Below are 13,090 nucleotides of genomic sequence, written 5' to 3' on the forward strand. Positions count from 1 at the left end.
ACTTGCCTAAGGTCAAATTAGTTACTATCAGACAAAGATATGACTTTGACTCAGGGCCTCTCATTCCAGAGCTAATGCATTCTGCTATACTATGCTTGTGCCTTTATGATATAGAAAACTTAGAATCATCCTCATAAGACAATGAGACATCAAAGTAGAACTTTAGTAAAGAAGTTCAAGAATTATTATCCCAGTTTTATAAATGAGGAAACTGGGGTAAAGATAGGTTAAAATTTTTCCCAGCATCACATGACCAATACTTGTCAGAAATAGAGCTGTACCATGTTTTCTGACTCCAAGACTATCACACTTTCCATCATATAACACTATCTCTCTAATCTATATTGGGAATCCTTCCAAATTGGCCTTACTGGGATTTTAATTTTTTAAAATCACTTTAGATTTTTCTGCTAAATTTTATCTGGCAAACAATTTATTTCAAAAATTGGAAATGATTCAGTTCGGCTGTTAATACATGGGCAAGTTCCAATTTCTACATCCCCATGGCCTGAATGACTTGTGAATGGATTAAAGAGGAAAATGTGTGAAAAATCTGATTTGTTCCTCTTTGTTAAGCAGGCATTTGATACTCAATCCAATAGCCTCTGTGACGGCAGACTTTTTTAGGACACCAATGAGAACCATTTGAAAGAACAGCTCAATCTCTGCCATTAAACTTACAACTCAGATATTCTAAGAAAAAAATAATAAAATAGGAACCAAAGTAGACTTTTGAGACTATCAGATGTAAGGAACAGCATTTAACTGCCTCCTGGACACCTCTCCAAACTTTCCTGAGGCCATGTCAGACAATAAACCAAAACCAGTCCAACAAAGATGACGGCAACATTAAGGGTTGAATTCTCTCTCCAAATATCTGAATAGATAGGTTAAAATATATGTGTGTGTGTGTGTGTGTGTGTGTGTGTGTGTGTTAGACATATGTTGTAAGATATATGTACATGGCTCAACTGTGCTAGACAGAAAGAACAACCTAAACATATAATGTACATATTTATACTGCATGTGCTTTTATGTAGTGCTGAGAGAGAGAGAGAGAGAATATGTGTATTATATTTAACAGGTTATGGTTAAATTATTGGCCTTAAAATCAACCAGCTTTAAGTCATGAGACACTCCTACTTTCAGTTCACATAGGAAGATAATATTGCTTTGGGCTACCAAAATACTTAGTGGTCTAAATCTGTCTATAATGCTATGGTTAAAAGTCTGGATGACAAGAAAAAACAAAATCCAAATATTTGCCCCACGTGGTGATCATTAGAAAACACTTCCCTGAGGTGACCAAATTGTCACTATTCACAGTAGGAATCATTCCTATTTCTCCAAAAGAATGCCTGTGACCAAAATAGAGAAGAATTTTTTCTCCCCCCGGGAAGTCAAAAGTTTTATCAAGGAATCTCTATCAGCTGTAGAATATATAATTATCAGTGTATTGATTCATTCGACATTTTAAAAACACCTATGTGCAAAGCATGCTGGGTGGCACTGGAAATTACAATTAAAATGATGTTCCTGTCTCTTAAAGAGCTTACCTTATACAGTGGCGGAAGAGAAGATGATATGAAAGTGGAATGTGATAAAGACAAAGGGAGAGGCTCAGACAAAGTACTCCAAAAATATTTGAAAAGAAAAAACATTTTCAGCTTGGAGGATTAGGGAAAGAAGAGGTGGCAGCAGAAAAGAGCTTTGAAGGACACCATCAAAAAAGAATCCCAGTTGAGTTTGTTTGAAGGGGATTGCAAAAAGGCCTTAGCTGGTAGAAAGAGCTTTGAATTTGAAAGCCATGTTTGAATCTCAACGTTGCTAATTATTGGTGCTAAATGTTAAATTCTTACATAAAATTGTCTCTTCCATTAGAATATAAATTTATCATTAGGAAGAGTTGCATCATTCTTTATATTTGTATTCCCAGTACCCTACATATAGTAAGCACTTCATATTTTTAGATAGATGACCTGTGTGAGTGACCTCAGGCAAAATACTTAATTTCTCTGGACTTCAGTTTCCTCAATCCTAAAATGAAAGAACTAGCCCTCAATCTTAAGTTTCCCATACCTTGTCTATGAGATCTTAGTGATTTAGGAAGTGTTACTCTGAGAAACATCACGTTGTTTCAAAGATGAAACTTTTACCAAATTAAAATGTTTAAAGTTAAAATCAACTGTAGGATTCTTCTATCCAAAACAAGATGGCGCAAACAGAATGAGCCCAATTCTCCAACCACAGGGCTGGATAAGTCCTCATCCAACCACCTTAGGATGCCCTAAGGATGAGTGAGACCCATGCCCTACAAATAGACACCAGCTGTGATTCTTCCTTTCAAAATAAATGGAGACAAGGAACAAACTGGAAAGGGAGAGGTTATCCCTATTCCTCCCAGAAAATTCTCCATCCTCCCAAGTCATACTAAAGAGAGATTTCTCCTGAGATCCATTCAGTCGATTTAATTAACACATATTTATTTACTAAACACCTGCTGCATACCAGGCACAGTGATAGATATCATGATGGATTAAAAAATATACAAGTCACTACCTTTGATTATAAAAGTGCTTACAATCTAAAAAAGGAAATGGGACATATGGAAGAGAAATCTGGTTCAAATCTATTACTCAGCTATGAGACCACAGGCAATATTTTCACTAATTCTTATCTGTAAAATTGAAATAACATTTTGCCTAAGGCAGCTAGCTGGTAGCCCAATGGCTAGAGTGCTGGACCTCGTGTCACAAAGACCTGACTTCAAATCCAGCCTCAGATACCTACTAGCTATGTGACCCAGGGTAAGTTGGTTAACTTCTGTTTACCTCAGTTTCCTCAGCTGTAAAATGGGGATAACAAGAGGACTTATTTCATAAGTCGTTGTGAGGATCAAATGAGATATTTGTTTTTTAAAAAACACAGCACAGTCTTTGGCACAGAATAGTAACTAGATCACTCTGTTTGTTCCCTTTCCCCTTCCCCCACCTCACAGAAAAGCTTTTTATATACCTAAAACCTCTATAGAAATACTAGCTATTACCAGATTCCAGAATTAATTCCAGTAAAAGATGCTGTGAGTGACATACAAACTACTATAAGGAATTCAGAGATGGAGATGTTGATTCTAGCTCAGATAATCAGAGGAAGCTTTATAGGGGTGGCATATAAGATATGCCAGGGAAATGTTATAAAAGGCAATTTAGTCAATTTAAAAATAACTAATTTTAATAATATTTTATAATTAGTTAATTATGTGTTAATTATATAATTATAATTAAAAGTTATGATTGAATGAGTTTTTAATAAGTTAAATAATTTAATTTTAATAATTTAAAATCATTTTTAAATAACCAAAAATAGGGAGGATTTCAATAGGCAGAGATCATAGGATTATAGATTTTGAGCTGGAAGGGAATATAAAAGTCATCTAGTCTAGTGCTTTCATTTTGCAAATGAGGAAATCATCTCAGAGGGATTTAAGTGATCTACCCAATGTCACTCATGTAGCAAAGCCAGGATTCAAACCCAGGTCCCTTGATTCTAGATTCAGTGTCCTCTCTTCTACCACTTCATGTAAATTATAGACACACAGCCTTCTTCATTGAATAAGGCAGCATGGAGACACAGATAAACATATTCAATCCACTTGAATATCTGCATTAAAAAGCAAAATTACACAAAACATTTATTTATGTTTACATAATAAATAAATGACAAACAAAATACAGGAAAAGGAAACATTCAGAAGATCCAAATAACTAAAGTGCTTTTAAACATAAATATAAAAAGACCAAGAATAGGTCTGATTTTATAACACTGCTTTACAGATATTGAATCATTTTTAAATATTTCTTTCCTATGCCATTTCACAACATAGTCTACTTTCAGGAGACAAAGGAGGTGGAGGATATGGCTTTATTTATACAAACTTGTAAATGTCTGAATTCCGTTATGTCAAATCCCATTCGGAAGTTTAGAAGATTATTGTATATCAGCAAGAAAATAAAAATGTGGTTCAAAGCCACGTTCATAGTGAAATGAAGAAAGTATCCTGTAGTTCATGAGGCTGGGTTAATTTTGTCTTCATTTAACCGCCTATGCTTCTTTAAAGATACAGAATGGGTATTTCGGACCAAACTTCCTGGCATACACTAGTTCTTTAAGGATCGATCAAAATCTTCCTCCATTTTAATCAACTCAAGTGCTTTTCCTGAACTCTTTCCATTCTAAAAGTAAATAGAAGTTTTTCTAAATTACTCATTTGTCCTTATAAAACAGCAGCTTTGAAGCTTATTGTCCTAACTGATCCTGACTCCATAAATAGAAACGAGTACAAGTCAAAACACTTCATCGTGGGCAAGTTTTATCATTTGAAGAATTCTAATGCTAGATATGCACATATGCCTCAGGAAAGCCCACTGGAAGATATTTTCCACTTGAGGCTCCCTCATTCTTCATTTCCATTGTCCATTGCCTTTCTTACTGGTGCAAGGACCTTTACTAACATGATCCTGGGGCCCAAGCCCCTCAGTGTGCTTTCTTTTTCTCCTGTCTCGCTGTCCTGGAAAGATCAATAGCAGTATCTTCTGAGCTATCCATGAGGTTGACTTTTTCAGAGCTCTGCTGGGACTCTTCTCGATTTGATTTCAAGTCTTCTTCTGGGTGGTCATAACCCCAATCTTCTGATACCTTTCCTTCACCTCCTGGTTTCCTTGTCACATCCATGGATTTTTTGTGCATCCCTTAGAAAAAGAATAGTCTTAGAACTAGGAAGGGTCTTAAAAATCATCCCGTATAAGAAACTGAGGCCCAAATATTTTAAAAGTCAGTAATGTTATCATTTTCACCAACATCATAATACTTTTTTTCAATCAATAAAATGGTACTACTTCATAAGGCAGGAGCAAGCCTTATTATCAGAACTGGCTTTACTAGAAGATGATTGACTATCTGGCATAATTTAGGGGGTATTAGGATGGCTTCTCTGCCTCTAAAAAATAGTTCCTCCAAAATCTGAAATTCTACCATCAGAGATTTATTCCCAGGTACTCTTTCATCTCCCATTTCCTTGGTTCAAGATCCTTATTTTATTTCTCTGCCCCCAGGGCTTTCGTTCCTGCTAAGGTGATTACTAAAAAAATGTTTGATAAAGCAAAAAATGTTAGCCTTCCCAGGGGATCCTTTACATTTCATTGAGAGATATTTGAAGTTCAAAAAGTAATGAAAATTCAGACTCCCTAGATGTTTTAAAGCTGAAAAAAAACCTGAGACATCATTTCATCCAAGCCCCTCTTTTTTTGTTTTGTTTTGTTTTTTAAGGTGAAGAAACCTTAAAGGGTTACATGATTTTTCTAAAGTCATCATTGATACTGGACTAGATATGTCCTGACTATACAAGAAGATGTTTTAAGTAATTCATAAAGTATTTGTTTACCATTTTATATTAATTTAGTGCACTCATTGATTTATGATGTACATAATCACCAAACATGCACAATGAGAAGATCTAGAATTTCCCAAAGACAAGAGATGATTATTCACTTTCCAAGATGCTTTGCCATAAAACTCCTTTAAATAGTAAGCTTTAGTGCACTTAAAATGATTTGGTGAAATACATTCAATTTACTTTCATCTATCATATAAAATATAAGGCTCTTATTTTTAGGTCTGAAAAATAAATCATTAAATTTGCAACACAAATTAGCATCAAGAATTTCTATACAATTAAAGAGAAGAAATAAAAATTATTCAAGACAAAAGAAATCCTTATAATTAAACATTTTTAAAGATATAGCGGGTATATTGCAATACCTTAGATAAATTATTCTATCTCTTGACTAACTCTTTACCTATAAAATAAGTGAATTGGATTAGGTGTTCTCTAAAATGGCTTCTAGTTCTAGAATTTTCAGACCAGCATTATCTTATTAACAAGAAACTTTGATTAAATTCAGTATATTCCTTCATTCTTCATTCTCAATCTACCTGGCATTTTATAAATGCAGGTAATTTGCAGGGCACTATGTTAGGCACTCACACATAATTTTTCTCTTGTAGATCCTACCTAAATTTTTTGTTTCAGTAACATCAGCTATTCTATGTGTAACAAATTCTTTCTTACCAAGTAACCATGGAGCACAGGAACCTACTAGCCCACTCTTGGCAGAGTTGATGATTGATTCAGGGAGTGGTATCGAATGTCTCACCATGGCACCATAGAGACCATACTCTGCCATGACACTGCTCCTTCCCCAACATTTTTCTCTCTTCCTCCACTTGGCTCTTCTATTTTGAAACCAGACCTAGTTTGGAATTGGAAAGAAACAAATAAAGCATTCCAGGAAGGAGACAAAAGAGGATGAAAATTCATGAAAATGAATTGACAGTCATTTTAGATGGATGTGGAGTTCTTCTTGAAGTGGGGCTATAGAGAATCCCATTTTAGTTAAAGTGGATGGAGCAGTTAGGTGGCTCTGTGGATTGAGAGCCAGACCTGGAGATAGAAACTCCTCAGTCCAAATCTGGACTCAGATGCTTTCTCATTGTGGGACCCCAGTCATTTAGTCCTCTTTGCCTAGCCCTTACTGCTCTTCTGACTTGAAACCAATACTTAGTATCTATTCTCAGGCAAAAGGAAAGGGAGATATATATATATATATATTTAATGAAAGTAGATTAAATAACTAAAACACTTTTTAGAAGAGATATATAGAGTTCATTTTCAAAATAATAAGTCTGTCTGAAGTGAGTGCAAATCTTTAATTCCCCAGAATTTGTGTACATCCTCAGCAAAAAAGAAAAAAGTTAACATAAAATATGTTTTTTCCAGTATGTTAACATTTTTTTAATCACATTTTTTTCAGTTTTGTTTAGCTTTGGTTTTATTGTTCTTGGTGTGGAAGATTTTCTTGGGAAAGGAATTGTAGAAGTCCTATATAATTTGACTGTTGCTAATATTACACATTAAAAAGTATTCTTTTTTTAATTTTTAATTAAGAATTCCAAAGGAGCATCTCACAGAAAGCAATAATTACAAGCACTGGAATGAGCACTCCATTGATCAAATAAAGGCAACCTCAACTTGGTTCAAACTTGAAGAATTACAATAGTAAGAACTCTGAGATGTCATTTATAAAGGAAAAAAGATCAGTATCTGGCATTAAACTATACCTATGTGTGTTTGTATCTATATTTAGAACATGTTAGAAAGCTAATACGAGTTCTGTTTGTGTATGAATTTAAGGAGTCATTGGTGTATTTTATCTGAAAAGGGAGAGCATAAACTCAAATACCTGTATTCTGTCTTCTGGAAGTTCAGTTTTTAGAGCTAACATTTCCCTGGCATACACATCTGGATAATGTGCCTCATTGAAAGCCTTTTCCAATTCTTCCAGCTGATGAGCAGTGAAAACTGTCCTATAGGGAACACAATATGGGTATGTAGGTATGAGAAAGCTTAGTTCTTCTACCCTTGTTCTATTCTTTTCTCCTTCACACCTTACCTATTCCCCAACTTCCATTAAAAAGCAAGTAATTCATCCTCCCATCCATTGGTCCCCATCCACTCCTGCCGAAATCTTTTCTTGAGTTGGACAAGATTTCTTTAAAATTCTAGAGGTCTCATTCTTAAGTTTTCTTCCATGACTTCCATTCAATTATTCCAGAGATCTTGAGTAAGATAACCAAAAAAATCATCCCCTTGAGACTTTCTCCTAAAAATATCATAAAAGATGGTTCATGTCTTCTGAAGCAGATATCATTCCTATCGTCCTCCTATGAGTTGTTTTCTTTTCAAAATAATTCCTGTGCCCTTGCCATTTGTAAACTGTGAACTATTTACACTCAACCCAGACTCTGGCTATGACTAGGAGTAACTACAATAGGAAGAACTCCAAGAGGCCATTTAATAAAGAAAAAGAGAATAGTATCTAGTATTAAATTATACCTATGCCGCCGCTTTTTCCTCTTAATATGGGATGTGGATGTCTTCAGTTCATTTTTGTCTTCAGATAGACTGTCTTCATCTATTACCATTTGGAGAAAATAGAAAATACATTATGTTTTAAATTGGAGATTATTGTCCAGATTGCCATGTATACATTTTTATTTGTGTATATTTAGATTATTAACTGGGCAAAAGAATTGGGTAAATGTAATATATCATTTACACATATCTATCTACAGGTTTTTATATCTTTATATAGTGTAGAGACATAGATAGCTATTTAGAGACACAGAATATGTGTCGATAGAAGGCCCCAGGTTCCAGACAGTTCTCCCAAGGAAAGTGGAAGGTTGAGCTAGTTTCGCTATCCTGGATCATTCTAAAGCAATAAAAATTCAGCTTGTTCTATGAGAAGTAATAACTAGGGTTGGCCCATTATTGAGTGGCCTCAGGACAAGAACATGGATGGAAACACTTCATCCTGAGATCTTAGTCCCCCATACCTCACACCTGGGATTGATCCACTATCCAGCATGAATGGCAGGATCCTGATCCCTTTACTGGCCCCATGCCTAGAGTCCCCATCACTGTAGCACTGCTCTTTTCTTGCCCCTGACTTTCTCCTTCTATCTCCCAACGGTATGTAGGTATGTTTCTCTGGGTATGAATTGCCTCTAATCCTGGAATAGCAGTACTACTTGTTGAAAAAAAATTTTTTTTTCTGTAGCATTCCCCACAAGGGCATGATTTGATAATAACAATAGTTTTCATATAGTTCTTTATAATTTGTAAAGCACTTTATAAATACCTCATTTTTATAACCTTATTTCATTCAAAAGCTCTATTGAATATGTGTTATTATTATACCCATTTTGCAGATTTAAAGCCAAGTCAGGAAGCAGTGAAGTGACTTGCTCAGGGATACACAGAAAGTAAGTAACCAAGGAAATCAGGTCTTCAGAGTTATCCACTGTGCCACCTAGCTGCCCTACAGCCCTGTTATCTAAATATCAACTTGAAAGTGAGCAAGGAAAGAAAGCAAAGGCAACCAGACAATATGATAGTAGAAAGGACACTGGATTCAGAGTCAGAAAACCTAGTATGGTAGGGTAAAAAAAGGTAAAAAGGGTAAAAAGGACCTTGAAGGCTATTGAAACTAACCTGGGCTTGGGAAAGAACCCCAATTACATGATACCCAAGTGGCCACTTCACCTTTGCTTGTGGAATTCCATCAAGGGCATCAGAGAACCTGAGCTCAAATCCTTGTTCTGCATCATCTTCCCTCTTTAGACTTCAGGTTCCTCAACTATAAAATAAAAGGCTAAAACTAGATGTTCCCTTCTAGCTCTAAATCCTATGAAGAAAAAGTTTTCTCAATTCCCACCCTATACCCAGCTAGGCATGAATTTTTATTCCAGGCTTCTTTTATCTAAGTGAGAAAACAGTAAGGTCAGTGAAATTTTCTATCATCTTAGCAGATAAACCTTACATATAGAAAGATCTACAAAAAGAAATATTCCACTGTATGTCTGTCCTGGGGAGATCCCGAGGTCTTATAAATTGAGCTTTCAGACTCTCTTAAAAGCTCCAGTAGGATGAAAGAAAGTTCAAGATTGAAGGGAGATCAAGAACAGTAAGGGATGAAATAGATAGACTAGGGAAAGATATCAAAGGAAAAATGGACCAGGAAGTAAGTAAAGACAAAATCCTATCATGGCCACCATTGTTATTTTTAAAATTCCTTTGGGACATATAAATTCATGAGTGTAAAAAACTCCTCCACTAATTCAAAGCGGCTACACTCTAAGCATTCAGATAGCTCACTTAGGCATAGAAGGGTTACTTGGATGACTTGCCCCTCCCTTAAAGCAGCTAATATGTGCCAGGGGCAGAACTTGAACTTGGTTCTTCCTAATTCCAAGGCTGATCTGCTATCATAGACTAGAAGAATGATCTCAAAGTATTAGGGAATGATTGTAATGGAAGGGCTGCCAATTGTAAGAAGAAGGAATCCTCAATGAAACTAAGGGATTTATCAGAAGTACCAGTGTAATTAAGCAAATAGCTGTATTAATAGCAAGAGTATAAGGAATGTCAGGGCTTCTTCCTCTTCTTGGCTCTCAAAAGTCAGGACTTTGAAAGGAGGTGGTAGTTTTGAGCAGAAGACAGTCAGAAAAGGGGAGAGGGAGAATATCTCCCTACCCTGGTAGTCCCAAGTTGCCCAGCCCACATCCCCACTCACTTCCCTAACTTTGAATAGCATGAGCTTCTTCATGTCTTATATCCTAGTTGGGGGACCCAGCCTCGCAAGCATCAGAGTTCTGTGCTGGCCTAAATTGAGGATTTCTGGACTCCGAGACTGAAGCTAAAATGAGAAACAGCTAACATGCGTTTCTCTGCTGGGGCTTGATCTCAAACTTCTAGGGGAGTGGAGAGGGAAAGTTCAAGAATGCATATGAGACTCCCGGAGGGACTTTAGTCCTAGAGGGAGAAACAAGTTAAACTTCTAGGCAAGGTTGAGAGAAAAGAATGTACGAGGCAGGATCACTGGCGAAACTCGAGGAGGAAAAGCAGAGCCTAAGGAGGGAGAGAGCAGCGGCTGCAGAAATTAAATAGAGTCTCTCTGGTTTAGATCCAAGCTTCTTTTTCTCTTAATGGAGGTTGACTAGCCCAAGGTCACGTAAAGAACGCAACCAGGTTCAGCACATTGGTCCTCTGACTACAAATCCAGAGTTCCATCGGCTGCAACAACAACGGTCATTTTCCCTTTCCTACAAGATACGGTACCCTTTCCTTACATCTGGAGAAAAGAGAAACAGGGAAATTTGCCCAAAAAAAAAAAAAAAAAAAAAAAACTAGAACTAGAACTAGAACTAGGGAAGATGAATCTTTCATCTCAAAGTGAGGAAAGTAAAGAGGTGGGAGGCAATAATAGAAACTGTTGTGGACAAGTTTGATTTGTTTTTCTTTAACCCTTTAGACCCTAAGCTGGAAGAAGCCAAGAGAAAATGAATGGTCTCGGGGGAGGCATGCACAAGTTACCCGAAACGCTTTCCTTGGGCTTCTCAGAGCCCAGCAGGTATCTCTGGTGACGATGCTCGTGATGTTGGTGATGGGGGTCCGGTCCCCGGGGCTGCAGGAAGGGGATGTCGGTAAGTAGTAGACAGGGGGTCCCGCCAGCCGGGGGCTGCTGAGCTGCAAAGCCACAAAAGAAGCCCAGACCTAAGGGCAAGGAGCCCCCAGGCAGAGAGGTCCCCCCGACTCCAGCTCCAGTCCCAGGACCTGGTCCCAACCCAGCCCCAGAGGGGGCCTGGCATCCAGAACCAGCCCCGGGACCACTGGGAGGCTGCAACTCTGCCTCCAAACCCAGCAAGTCATTGATGGCGAAGCCTTTGGTTCGTAGACTGAAGGAAGCCTTCTCATGCCCTGGGCCAATGGGCACCAATGCCTTGCCCTTGGTTTTGCCATCGGAACTCGCATCTCGGCCAGTCATGGCTTCGCCCTTCCCTCTGGGGCTTGTCTGTTTTGGGAGGCTTCTACGGGAACCGGTATATAGATGAAAGAAGAGCAAAGTCTGTCCAGAGCTTTTTATCTGGGTCCTGGGGCCAGTGAAGCAGGGCAGTGGGTGGGGAAGGCGCTTGGGCTCCAATCAGCTCGGGGAAGGGTCCTGTCGCCTTAGGGGCGTCCCGTGCTTTCAATTCCAGAAGATTAATTACTCCCAATTTCCCTACAATCTGATAATGCACCTTCCCTTCCCCAGCTCAACTCCCAGCTGCTTCCCCCCTCAGCTCACAGATACTACCTCCCTTTTGAAAGTCCCATCCCCCTTTCTCAGGATCACTTTTTCCTTACTTTCCTCCTCCTTCCCCTTGCATGTCCCTCTGCACAGCTGTCATCTCTTTTCTGGTCCCTTCAATATGCCCTGGCCAATCTCGCCCCTCCTCCAACACACACTTCAGGCGTACGGGCAGGAAGTGGGGGTAGAGAGGTGAAGATTTCTCTTAATCTGTCCTCTTCTAAAGAGCAAACCTCCTCAGTTCTACAAACAGTTTGATATCCACCCCCTCCTCTCCCTGGGACCTACACACCTTCCCATCTCTCCTAACACCTCAATATCAATCCTCTTGAGGTTTAGAGGACCTCAATGCCAAGCCTTTGGTCAGGCTCTTCTAATCAGGAACTGTTAAAGCCAGATTTACGAGGCTCTCTCTCTCTGCTTCCCCTCCCCTACCCCCCACCTAAAAAAACCCCCCAAAATATCCCTAGCTGTTTCCGCCGAGATGTTCATCTCTCTGTCTCCCCGAAGGGGAGGAGGTGGTGGGTGGGTTTCTCTCTTTAAGTCCTCGCTCCCGAAGCGAAGCTGGGGCTTGCCGCTTTCTACAACACTGAGATTTTGTCTCACTTCAGTTAGCTGGATCCTTTGCGGTCTTTTCTTCCCCAGACCCGAGAAACTAACGAATGGGGAAGTAGGGTATGATAGGGTTAAAGTTACAAATGGGGAACCTATGAGTGTCTCACACTATCCCAGCCCCTACCCGCACTGGCTACCTAAGGCGAAATTCCAACTCTCGCCTCTTTTTTTTTTTTTTTTTTTTTGAAGAGTACCACAATGGTGCCCGCATTTTCACTGACCTTTCGGAAAGCCTCTGGGTAGAGGTTTGGGGAGAGAGAAAAATTCGAAAGCCTCAAACTTCTAAAAAAATAAAATTACCACATGTTGGTAGAAGCACACGTGCCACAAAACAAGATTTTCAAATAAACTTCATCATTCTCTCCTCTAGTATTTGCAGTCTTCTAATTGGTCTTCGTAAATCTCTCCCCACTCCAAAACAACCTCTCCACACAAGCTGCCAAAACGTGGCCCTAAAGTTCCGTTCTGACCATGTCACCCACTATCCATTCCCCTATTCAATAAACTCCAGTGATTTCGTATTACCTTTTGACTGGAAAAGAAATAAACTTCTATTGGGCATTTAGACTTTATTACAACCTGATCCTTTCTCTCCTTTTCTCCTCAATCCTGCTGGAGAGCGTGCCATTCCTCACATAAGTATTTCTCTCTGTCTTTCCATCTCTATCTCTGTCTCCGTCTCTGTCTCTCTCTGTCTCTCTCTCTGGGTGTATCTCTGTCCGTCTCTC

General features: G+C 38.6%; 1 protein-coding gene across 1 annotated transcript; it reads right to left on the minus strand.

The window, feature by feature from the left end:
• Positions 1-4,533: 4,533 nt before the first annotated feature.
• Positions 4,534-11,444, minus strand: VSX1 (visual system homeobox 1). The gene is made up of 5 exons (XM_044660763.1): positions 10,994-11,444; positions 7,952-8,030; positions 7,299-7,422; positions 6,128-6,308; positions 4,534-4,748 (listed from the first exon to the last, which is right to left on the minus strand). Exons 1-5 carry the CDS (start codon positions 11,442-11,444, stop codon positions 4,534-4,536), a joined length of 1,050 nt encoding a protein of 349 aa, XP_044516698.1.
• Between the last annotated feature and the right edge of the window lie 1,646 nt (positions 11,445-13,090).

This window comes from Gracilinanus agilis, chromosome 2, assembly GCF_016433145.1.
Source record: "Gracilinanus agilis isolate LMUSP501 chromosome 2, AgileGrace, whole genome shotgun sequence".
NCBI lineage: Eukaryota > Metazoa > Chordata > Mammalia > Didelphimorphia > Didelphidae > Gracilinanus > Gracilinanus agilis.

Coding starts and splice junctions, on each gene's coding strand:
- VSX1 (XM_044660763.1), bottom strand. CDS start 11,444: ATGACTGGCCGAGATGCGAGTTCCGATGGCAAAACCAAGGGCAAGGCA. Junction 7,423..7,951: donor AGGAAAAAGCGGCGGCATAG/GTATAATTTAAT, acceptor TGTTCCCTATAG/GACAGTTTTCACTGCTCATC. Junction 6,309..7,298: donor TTCCAGAAGACAGAATACAG/GTATTTGAGTTT, acceptor ATTCCAAACTAG/GTCTGGTTTCAAAATAGAAG.